Source organism: Brachyhypopomus gauderio, chromosome 8 (genome assembly GCF_052324685.1).
Source record: "Brachyhypopomus gauderio isolate BG-103 chromosome 8, BGAUD_0.2, whole genome shotgun sequence".
Classification (NCBI taxonomy): Eukaryota; Metazoa; Chordata; class Actinopteri; order Gymnotiformes; family Hypopomidae; genus Brachyhypopomus; species Brachyhypopomus gauderio.
Window position 1 is genome coordinate 10,812,706 of NC_135218.1, and position 11,810 is coordinate 10,824,515.

At 42.1% G+C, this 11,810-nt stretch overlaps 1 protein-coding gene across 1 annotated transcript in view; it reads left to right on the forward strand.

Moving 5' to 3' along the window:
- Window positions 1-9,423: 9,423 nt before the first annotated feature.
- cidec (cell death inducing DFFA like effector c) overlaps window positions 9,424-11,810 on the forward strand; it is a 6,332-nt gene continuing 3,945 nt past the window's right edge. The window contains exons 1-4 of the mRNA XM_077013620.1: window positions 9,424-9,539; window positions 10,149-10,202; window positions 10,321-10,462; window positions 11,140-11,289. Of these exons, the coding sequence (XP_076869735.1) occupies window positions 10,150-10,202; window positions 10,321-10,462; window positions 11,140-11,289 (345 nt within the window). The 5' untranslated portion in view covers window positions 9,424-9,539; window position 10,149. The remainder of the gene's footprint in view (window positions 9,540-10,148; window positions 10,203-10,320; window positions 10,463-11,139; window positions 11,290-11,810) is intronic.

Below are 11,810 nucleotides of genomic sequence, written 5' to 3' on the forward strand. Positions count from 1 at the left end.
TCAAACACATCCACCCACCCACCGGGACAATTTATTTAGGATATCCAATTAACCCAACCGCTATCTTTTAGGACACGTGGGAGGAAACCAGAGACACTGTAAGAAACCCACACAGACACAAGGAGAACATAGAAACTCCATCCTGATAGGAACGCGAAACCCAAGTGCCTAGAACAAACAGGCAAACATACTAACCACCAAGCCACCATGCTGCCCTTACTATCAAACCTTTCAGTCCCCTGTGTACCAAAGCTTGTGTGCCCACACACAGCAAGTTTTTACATACCCTGTCTTCTAACACCTTTCTATCACAGCCAGACAGGTCTTTCGGCAGTCTGCAACGCTCTTCTGTGTGACCAGACCATATGGGTCAGCCTGCACTTCCCACATGCGTCAGAGAGTCTTGGGGGCCCATGACCCTGTTCCCAGCTCACCAGTTGCCCAAGGTACTAACCAATGGATCCCAGCAACACTCCAAAAGACCTGCCATCTGGAAGATACTCTGAGCCAGTCATCTAGCCATCACGATTTGTCCCTTGTCAGAGCTGCCCAGATCCTTACGCTTGCCTATGTTTCTGCTTCCAACACATCAGCTTGAAGGACTGGCAGTCCACTCGCTGCCTAATATATCCCAGCCCTTGACAGGTGCCACTGCAACAAGATAATCAATGTTATTCACTTCACCTGTCAGTGATTTTAATGTAATGTCAGTGTATATATAGAATTTTTTAGTATAAACACTTAAAAAATCAGTAGTTACTACTTGTGTAATGTCTCTGACAGGGTTTGAGCTCCATGGTATACTTAGAGTCTGTATAAATAGAATGCACATGGAGGCAGCAGCACTTCTGTAAGTCACTCTGGACAGGAGTGTCTGCTCAATGCTATATATGCAAATGTAAAAAAAGATGCAAATATAAATATACATTGCATAGTATTTTGCATGTTATTTCTTACTGCTGAAAACTGGACTTCAGTTATGAAGCCTTCTGTCACAACCTCAGCACAAAAAAAGAGACTTATTGTATTCTAAATTTAATTTTGTATACTGAATTTCATATACAGCTGATGAACCGTTAGGAAGAACATCCCTGATTTACTGCGCTTGGCTAAAAAAGAAATCCATCTATCTGTCCATCTGCAGTATATTACACTATGATGCAGCAAAGACCTACACTGCCTTGAGCAGGAATAATTTCCGATATATCATTTATTCCAGAATTGATGTGACATCACTCATCTCTGATGTCATATAGTGCATATGACATTGTACAAGCTGGTGAACCAACGAGGGGTCACTGTGAATCACTGTGATTTTGATCTGGCCTTTGGGTCTAAAGCACTAAACCTTTCTGGTGTCACTGCAGCCTCGCTATGCCCATCACAGCCGCACACGGATACGGACCATCATCACTACACATCACTGATCTCCTCTTTCAATACAAAAGCTATTGCCTGTACAAAAAATTAAGCCCTATAGTTCAGGGATTTACATTTAAGTAACGCAGATCTTCATAAACAAATAAAACTGTTAATTAATTAATTAATTAAACCAATAATAATCAATAAATTATGCCCTGTACATATTTAGCATGATGGTGGTTCATAGATGTATGCAAATGAAGACCTTAATTATTTACATTATAATTGTAGTGTCCATGGTAACTGTCTGCATGCCAATAGAGAGAAAATATCTCACTCTTGATCAAAACTGTAAATTCAGGTGTTTGTACACACACCTATCATTTTGACTAACAGCATCAGAAATAATTTTGTTTATAATGAAGTGGCTACAAATTTAACTGGTTGATAATATGACCAGCTCAAATTTGTATGGAATTGAGGCTTGTTAAAAATATGACCAAAACCTGATTAGGTTTTACATTAAAGTGTAAGCCAACCACTTCCCCAGTTTTATCTTTTACCTTTTAATTCAATGTTGTTGAACTCAAGGTTCAACAGAGCTAAAACACCCCATGTAGTTTTCTGCCTGTCATTAACCAAACAGCTTGTTGTTGAAGCCAGTGCCAGATTACCACAGAAGTAGAGTAGCACTGGGCCCTGGGCCCTTCAGAGGCCCCACGAAAACTGTTGGTTGGTAAAATTAAAAACACATTAGGAATTTATTTGTGAGGGGGAGCTCTGAGATTTCAAATGCCTGGGGGCTTTCACGGGGTTTAATCTGGCCCTGGTTGAAGTGCATTTTTATAACATTAATTGCATTATTACAGTCTAAATTGTGTCTTGAAAGTTCAGTATGAAATTCCTGCTTGATTACACAACAGTTTATGGTACTGACATTTTTACACGACAGTTTATGGTGCTGACTTGCTCATACACACATTTGCCATTCCGTGTATGATGAACTAAGAACAAGACCCAAAGCTTTCACCAATGGTCCCAAGGATGTTGCCATCTCCACTGCTGTGACCTCTCACCACACGTTCTGTGAAGCTGCTTTGTCCCAAGGGTGTGAAGCTTGCAGCGAGAACCTTGCAATGATGTCCTGCAACCAGAAATGTGACAGCTGGGTGCTGTGTAACTTCCTCCTCAGGTTCGTGTCTGTATACTGTTTTATCTTCTCCAGCACCTTCTCTTGAACCCTCGGTTGTGTTTGTCACCTCACCTGTTATCAGGACCATGGGTCACGTTAGCTTTGCATCATCGTTTTCACTATGAATTTTTTCACTCTCTAACCGTTTCTAACTGTTCACTGTTTTTTCACACGTCTAATAAAGCCCACTGCGGAAACCAGCAAGTAAACAAGGAACAAATTGGAGGGGAAACGTCTTTGAAGACTACAATAGCTTTTAAAGACTTGTTGGTGGTTGTTGGCAACGGCAACAGGAAAAGATAGGTTGTTGTGATGCTACCTGTCCTTGGCTGCACTGAAAGAATATGGTCCATAGTTAAAAGCAGTCATCTCAAAGTTTGTCTGGAGGTTCACTGGTGAGTTCAAACTGAGAAGTTGGGGAAAGCTTTTAGAGTCAGAAAACAAAATTTTAAAGCATCATTAGTCACTGTTTTAACATTGCCTGTACGTTGTTGAAAGCATGTCCACAGCAGTGAGCGGATACGGCCTCCGCTCAAGAGGTATTAACACAGGCATTAAAATGGAGGCTTAAGCCAATACACTAGGAACACGTGTTAACAAACCGAACTGCAAAAGGTAGAGCGAAAAAAAGGAAAAACAGAAGTGAGTGTTACTGAGAGGCCATGCCATCACCCTTACTTTACTCAAATGACGTCAGTCCTGGCTGTGAGCTGACGAAGAAGCATACAATGCGTTCACTCAGTGCCAAACTGGTAGTTGCTTTCAAAACCAATGTGGTGGCAAAAAAAAAATGCTTTTTACCAATGACGTTGAATACTTATGCTGAATGTCCGGGTACTGGATGGGGAGCTGCAGGTGATGTGAGACTCTAAGCACTCTTTCTCTTTATTTTCCTCCCTGGTGATACACGAACTTAAGTACTGACACTACTTCCATCAGTCTCACAAACAGTCATTCAAAAATAGCCTATGAATAGGTCTAATCCAAGACGGAGACGTCAGTAGATGTTTATGTGCTGTGAGGATGCTACAGATTTGGGTAACTAGTCAAGGGTGCCGCTTGAACAAGCGGACAGGGCAGCTTGCCCCTTTCATTACGCCTAGCCAAGAAACAATGTGGAATATCTCTAATCACTCAGATATGTATTTTTAGGCAAACAATGAGATGGAGATGAGGGAGGGGGAAATGAAAGGGTAGAGAAGAGCATGAAATGGAGAGATAGAGCTGATAAATGGGGGTGGGGGGGCCAGGCGGCAGTGGGCGGAAAGACGTAGGCAAAGAGAGAGAGAGGAAAAGGCTGGGAGTAGGGGGACAGAGGAAGGGTGAAGATCTCCACATGAACGTCTGTCTTGTCGTGCGAGTGGTCCAGGTCTGTCGTGCGAGTGGTCCAGGTCTGACTATTCGATAAGCAGGAGAGGGCGAGCGGTACTGACACGAAACGTGAGGTTCAGCAAAGCAAAGTAAAGGTGAACAAAGTGTGAGGAAAGACCCCTACATTTCACACAAGAGCGACCAGAGGGGAAGGAGAGTCAACTGTGAGTTGAAGACATCCTGGTAAGACACTACGCGAGTACTAAATACATGATGTGGTGCTGCAGTTATCGGAGTAGGTATGCTAACTTTGCATAAGTTAATAGACTTTTTGAGTATTTTGGGTTTTTTTTTCCAAGAACACCAACATTTGATTACACAATTATGCACTGCTCATTTTCATAGTATGCTATTTTTTCTGACAGTCCTTCTCTTCTAGTATCCATGATTCAAGCTTAAACCAAGAAAAGCTAAACATTTTATAGTTTTAATAAGCTAAAAACTTAAGTAAATAAAAACAAAGTAAATTCAGGTACTGCTTTGATGCAATGTAATTCCATGCAAGAAGTACTTTAGTTAGCATTTTACATGCTGCCCATGTATATCTGGAGATATTGGTTGTTTGTGAAATGGCAGCAGGGACATTGTATTGTTAACTGAGGTTTGAGGTTTTATTCCCCTTCTGCCTGCGTTCTTTTCTCCATTTTTCATGACCCCTGTGTCTTTTCATTTCTTCTCTAACTCCAGTGAAAGTGTGTGGGACTGCCCTGGTGAGAGATGACCATGCGTGGGATGTGTCTCTGCCTACTGCTTCTCTTCCCCTCCACCTTTCTCTGTCAGAGACGAAGTTACGACACGGAGGACCGGGAATTGATGGCCATCACCGTTTTAAGCCGCACAGGGGTCCTCAGCTCGCTCATCCCGCCCGGACACACTCACGATCTCCGGCAAAAGCGGGTCACGCGGCCTGCGTCACCTCCCAAAAGAGCGCCACAAGGCACGCGCTTCGCGCTGTCTCTCGACGTGCCCACGAGCATTTTAAGCATCCTGATCGATCTGGCCAAGAACCACGACATGCGGGCCAAGGCCGCAGCCAACGCCGAATTAATGGCTCGTATTGGCAAACGGAGATAGACACGATCCGTGCGGACTTGATTCGGAGGTATCAGGGAGTCCAGATGCAAGAGCAAAGAAAAGTGATGGTATGCAGTGATCAGTGCACAAATTATATGCATAAACGTGTCGTGACCAATTTTATTTGTACTATTTTAGCTTCTCGAATTGCTCATAATCTGTGCGGACCAAGTGTAAACCCAGTCTACTAGGGCGAGGTGTCACCCTGTCATTTTTCATTGTTTGTTGCATAGCCAGGAAAACACCAGCAGAAATACAAATTAGGGCCTGTTATTCAGATCTATTAGCTCGTTTGTCTGTATACTTGTATAATAAATTATAGTAATAATTTGACTCAGTTTGTGTTTGCTCGACTTTATGACGCTCGTACGGTTTTTAATTACAGAGATGATGCATTGATCGAAAGTCGGAATGAATGTGTGTGATTGTGTGGTGGCGTGTGACGGATAAGAGGACAATGAGGTGGGGTGGGGGGCGGATATTGTCTCCAGTGGTATTATATATATGGCACTGAAAAAGATCACCATTTATTGAACTCATAAATATGTTGGTCCAAAAATAGTGAATTTAATGAAGCGTGATTCAGAAATGACAAATACGCACATGAGTGCCTGTTTGTGTTGGAAGCGCACATGTTGTTGGAAGTAGTGTAACATAAATGAATTTCATTTTCAGAAATGATTATTCTAAAATTAAAAATTTAAAAATGGTGCTTCTATCATATCATCTGCCACACCGCCCACTGCCATATCCGTCTAACACTTCAGGGATTCCAGGCCACTCACACTAATGTGCATCATACAAATGTCTCTTTTTGAACTGTAGTGTGGATATACAGTAATAAAATAATGATGAGTCACATGTCTATTGGTTACAAAGCTTTAACGATGTGACTAGGACATAACAGTTAGTTGCACTAACCAGACGCCAGACGTGCAACGGGTCCTCGGATCGTGCGTTTCAGAGCTTAAAAACACAGCCAAAAATCTCAGGACCCCATCAACAGTAGACTAATACTGTCAACAAGTGCATCTTTAAAGATGGGGAAGATTTTACTTAGTCACTGGGTAACACCCGGGCTCCGCGTCCTCCGCGAGATGAAGCATTTCATTGCCTCACCACATGGTGTCATTAGTTTGACTTGCAGCTGAAACCGCTGTTTGTTTTTTAAACCCGATTTTAATTGAAATATGTTAGCAAGAATAATCACTGACCAATAGGCCACCATAGACTGTCAGTCAGTTGGACCAGTCTTAACGCCCCGCCCATATCCCTGTACGTCATAAAGACCCGGCGACAGGCGCCAAGATGTACAAGTGATGACGTTTGTTACTGCATTATGTCAACAGTGATTGGCACGTGCAGCGTTTGATGTGATTTTTTTGCCAGTTTATGATAGGTTGACCAGGTCTTATGCCCTTAATGTTTCCTCATGTGTAAACGGTCATTTGATTCGATTGCTAAGATAATGTGGATGACAAGTTTTATTAGGGCTGTAACAAAGTTTGTTTAATGCCTTTGTGCAACTGATGATGAGAAGAAGAAGAAGAAGAAAGAGAAAAAAGAGAGAGAGAACAGCTGTTCTCTCAACTGTGGCATACTGTTATCTTAATGCACCCGATGCTTTTATCCTCCTGCCCCATTTCTGTCCTGTAAAACCTGCCCATCCTCTCATTACACCACACAACAAAGGGCCCAGACTAATGTGAAGAAAGGGAGAAAAAAGTGCATATGAACAGTTTGATGTAGACTTGTGTGGGGGGGGGGGGGGGGGGGGGTATAGGTGGATGTGTGGGTGTGTGCATGTTCCTTTTTGAAAATCCTCCCGGGTCGTGGACTGTGTGAAATGCCCTTGGCAGCCACAGAGCGTCTTGAGAAAGAGACACTCTACTGGGCCAAAGTGCTGCCTGGAGCAACTCGCAGTCACCAGGCCCAGGCCAGACACAAGAGGTCACCTGACACAAGATGAGGAGAGGAGTTGGACTTCTCTCATCATCTGCACTGGGCTAATGGTGTGCTCCCCAGTGCCCCAAAACCAAGCACACTCTCTGTCCGTGTCTCACTAGATTAATCTGATCTGTCAATCATGGGACCCTGTAGCTCTGACTGCTGTCTTCAGCCTGTCTGTCAGTCAGCTGCACATTTATTCCTACTGATTTATTCTCATTTATTATTCTAGAGCTAAGATTTTATGCACTTTATACATTCTATGAATCATATTTATTGCAATTAAACCAATTTTCTATTTTATTATTCATTCATCTTTAGCACGTTATTTTATTTATTTTCTATTTTAAAAATCTGTATTTAATTTTATTTAAATAAATTGTTTATGCTATTGTATGTAAATGTATTGTTTATTTTATCTTTTTTCACTTTTTGGCATAAACCTGCCTGATGTGATAGATCTCAGGATGTAATAAGTATTTAAATATTTAAATTCTTCAATGTTTATGTAAATTAAAATATTTTAATTCTTCAATGTTTATGTAAAGTCCCTGAATAGCCAATGCATATGAAAAGACTTATACAAATACAAACATGCCTTGTTTTGCAGTATTTATGGCCAATGCTCTACTTTGTAATGTGCTTCTCCAGAGCCCAGGCGTGCTGGTTCAGTTACATCGTTTGTTCTTTGTTTCAGTGATTTTGTAGAGATAAATGTTTAAGCTCTACTAATGTTGCATTGATTTCATGGTGAAATGGAGCTGAAACAGAATGCCACGCCTTTAGAGACTCACTCATCCTTTCTGCATAGATGTCACATGGCTGTGATGTCAGAACTGTATCTGTCCTTACAGACCACGGCAGATAAGAAATGCCTTATAAGGACTACGGAATTATGATAAAGTGTACGTCTTGTTTATGATGTCATGACTGGACTTAATTCTCATGAGATTCAAGTCGACGCATAACAAAAAAAAATATCTTATGTAATGTGGCTTGCGCCACGGAGCGAGGAGACGGACACAATCGCTGAGAAGAGCGAGATTTATTAAAGGGAATACCATACTCGTCGTCAGAAAGCCAGGCAGGGTCCATAACGGGAGGGCAGTCCGAATAGCAGGCGAACACGGGCATAACGAAGACAGGGGAACACGAGAACAGACTAAGAATCACAAAACAAAAACACACAACGGCCAGGTATACAATCAAACGGTCCAACATCCAAAATATCAAAACACCAGACAAAGGACAAGGGAGACTCAGGGGTTTATATACCTGGGACAGAAAACGAGGGACAGGTGTGAACGATAATACAGGGGCGTGGTAACAAACGAGGAATCACGAAGACAAACGAGCTGGGCGGGATGAACAGGCAGGGAACACGGACATAAGGGAACCCAGAGTGGCAGCTACGAGAGGGGGCATTGCCCTACATGACATCTTATTACACATCCTTTAATGTAATGTGCCACATTTTGTCAATTGAGATTTTTACACCGCAATCGAAATTTGTCCTCCGCTTTAAACCCATCTGTGCAGTTTTGAACACACACACACACACTAGTGATTACTAGGGGGCTGTGGATCACACGTGCCCAGAGCGGTGGGCAGCCCTAGCCCGGCGCCCGGGGAGCAGTTGGGGTTAGGTGCCTTGCTCAAGGGCACCTCAGTCATGGCCTCAGGTCTGGGAATTGAACCCAGGACCCTCCGGTCACAAGACCAGTTCCCTACCACTAGGCCATGACTGCCCCATGGCCATCCTACACCTTTATACACAGTGTGCTGTGTGTTTTCACACTCATTGGTATCAACCATGTCTCAAGATGTATGCACTTGTTCTAAAGGTTGTATTATGCAAGCATTCACCTTTTCCACAAATTTGTAAAATTCTTTGCTTTGTTACTTTCATGATGGTATTATGAGTAAGTGAAAGACAGGGGCAATGGTAGTTTAGTGGTTAAGGTCCTTCACTAGTAATTGGAAGATTGCTAATTCAAGTCCCACCACTGCCAAGCTGTCAGCACAGGGCCCAGAGCAAGGCCTCTAACCCTCATCGGGTTGAACTGTATTCAGTCATAATTATAGGTTGCTTTGAATGAAAGTGTCAGTTAAATGCTTTAAACACAAGAGAGAGGAATGTAAGAAAATATTGGAGCAGGGCATTTCTGAAGCTTTTCAAGATTTTTATGCTGTAGTAATTTTTTTTACTTGAACAATAAGATCTCACTTCAGTGGTTATGGTGTTTTTCCTCGATATTCTTCAGAGACACGGACTATATATTGCCTGTTACAGTAACTCTGACATAAATCAGTTTATGTGGTATAGGAGGTGAATGACAGATGAGTCTGGTGCTTTTACGCACCTAATGTGACATGTTACTCTGCCATACTACCTTGCTCAATTCAGCGATAGGCCTCCTCCCCACTGACACACTGGGGCAAAGGTGAACTCACAAGTGACGCAAGCAGACCTCCGGACTAGATGGAGGGCAGATGCCCATAACACCCTGACATTTCAGCAGGACAGTCTGACTTAGCTTAGCCCAGCATTGCAAACTCTAAAGCCTGGTTTCCTCACAAGCCAAGACCAAAGGTAGGATAGAGTTTGTTCTTTCCAAAGATCTCAGTTGCTCAGATTTGGTGATGCAGAATTAGGTTTAGAGAAACATTACGTATTGCTGTAATTGGGACAGTGGTTTGGTTTGCTTTTAAAAGATGAATTAGATTCAAATGAGTTGTTAAAATGATCTTAACATGTCACTTTGAATAGTGACAGCATTTTAGAATATTTGTGCTACAGTATTTTTGAGAATCACAACCAAATATTTGTGTTACTTTCTACATTCCAACAATAGCACATACCTTCTTTGAGCGTAGATATGCTGGAAAATGTAATATAAATATATAAAAATATACTAAAGGGCAAAATGTGTTGTTGATCAAAAAATTTACTTCACTATTGTGACGATATTCTATACAGGTGAAATCTTGCTTCATGAAAGATTACATTGTTCACCTTTAAACCACTTATCTCAGTGTTTGGATTTGCATTGGTAGTCACTATTTGTATAGGTGATGGGACTGCTGACTTTGCTAACTGCTGAAAGGAGACTGATGCATATATTTTAACATATCTGTATACTTTATGCTTCTTTGTTCTTGGTTTTGTTGTTTTTCCCTAAACTCTGTGCTGGTTGAACAGGATGGATTATGCCAAGAAGTCTCTCAATCTGTTCTCACCTTCTTCTCTCTCCGAGTGAGTGCCTTACCATTATCTTTACAGTTTGTCCACTTTTCATTACCATGGTTATCTGGCCTTACCATTTCTAACAAACAAATAAATAATCAAAGTGTGTGTGTATGTGTGTGTGCAGGATATCTCACAGATGTGTATCAGCCAGTGCTTCAGTGCTCCCAAGCTTTAGCCCACGGGCCCGACCCTTTCGTGTCACCAACTCTGATCGCTCTATTAAAAAAGGGATCATGGCAGATGGGCTGAGTGATCTACTGAACAAGGTGAGGACAAGAGGGGAGGGGAAGAGGAGTGGGATGGGTAGAAGGATGAGAGAGAGAGAGAGAGAGAGAGAGAGAGAGAGAGATGAATCATATGGAATCTGACAGCCCCTCACAATCACTTCAAACTGTGAAATGAGTCAGCAGAAGATGAAAGAGGGGGAGAAGGAGAGGCGGATTGACTCGGCTATCAGCTAGGGAAGAGCAATGGAGTGGACATGGGGAGTGGGTTGACTCTGGGCTCACAGAATTATCTACTGTTTAAATGTGACTGTCATTCATTGCCACACTTGTCAATTGAAAACACTACAAACGTATTATCATTCACATTTTGATACAATTTATCACTGGGTTACCATTTGGTACAATTAACATCAATTCAATTTAATGACATCATTCATTTAAAGGAATGTCTTTTTAATTAAGGCTACAACATGATTATTCTAAGGATTAACACTGTCAACAACTACCTAATTACATGTAATTAGACTCCCAATAGATCCTGACAGATAAAGTGGAATCGTCTGTGTCTCTTTACTGTAACACACGAGTGGGCGATTCAAAGTGGACACAACTTGTCATTTATCTTGGAGCATAAAATAAATATATAATACATTTTTCGTTATTCATAAACACCTCACTGGACTATCTACTAACTGGGATGCTGTTTGACCCTCCAGACCATGGACGCGTTCCACGTGCCCTGCGTGGCAGGTCTGGTGCTGGACGAAGATGGTACCGGAGTTGACACGGTGGAGTTCTTCCACACCCTGAAGGACAGCACTGTGTTCATGGTCCTGGAAAAGGGACAAACATGGACTCCACAGCAGGTTAGAGAACCAAGACCTCAACACCCGCTTTCACAGGGAGTCCTTGTAAAACAGGACTTACATACATAGTATATACACTATGTATTTGGAACGGACTCATACATCCTCTGGTGTTCACATGAATCCAAAAATCACAGTGCTATTTGTAAGTCCATTATGTCATGTCAAACATAAATTATGACAAAGTTGTTGACTTTTTTTTAAGTCACCACCTAAGGTGTTCCCTTAAGTTTTTATAGCCTGTGAAAATGGATTGCAGGAGTGCAGAGTAATCATTTTGAGAATTCAACATGGTGTTGCACTGCTGACAAATAGCAGGGCCCCAGGCCCAGTGGCTCCCTCTGCCAGACCCATTCCCTCTGCGCTAGGCAGTATTTCTGCACCATAACCAGTCTCCCCTGCTTACAATGGTGTTTGTTCAAAGCAGGTCATTTACATATGCACTTAATTGTGTCTGTAATGATCTTCAGGTACATGAATGCCATTAACCTTCATGTTTATTTGGTTCTGCGTGCTGAGTT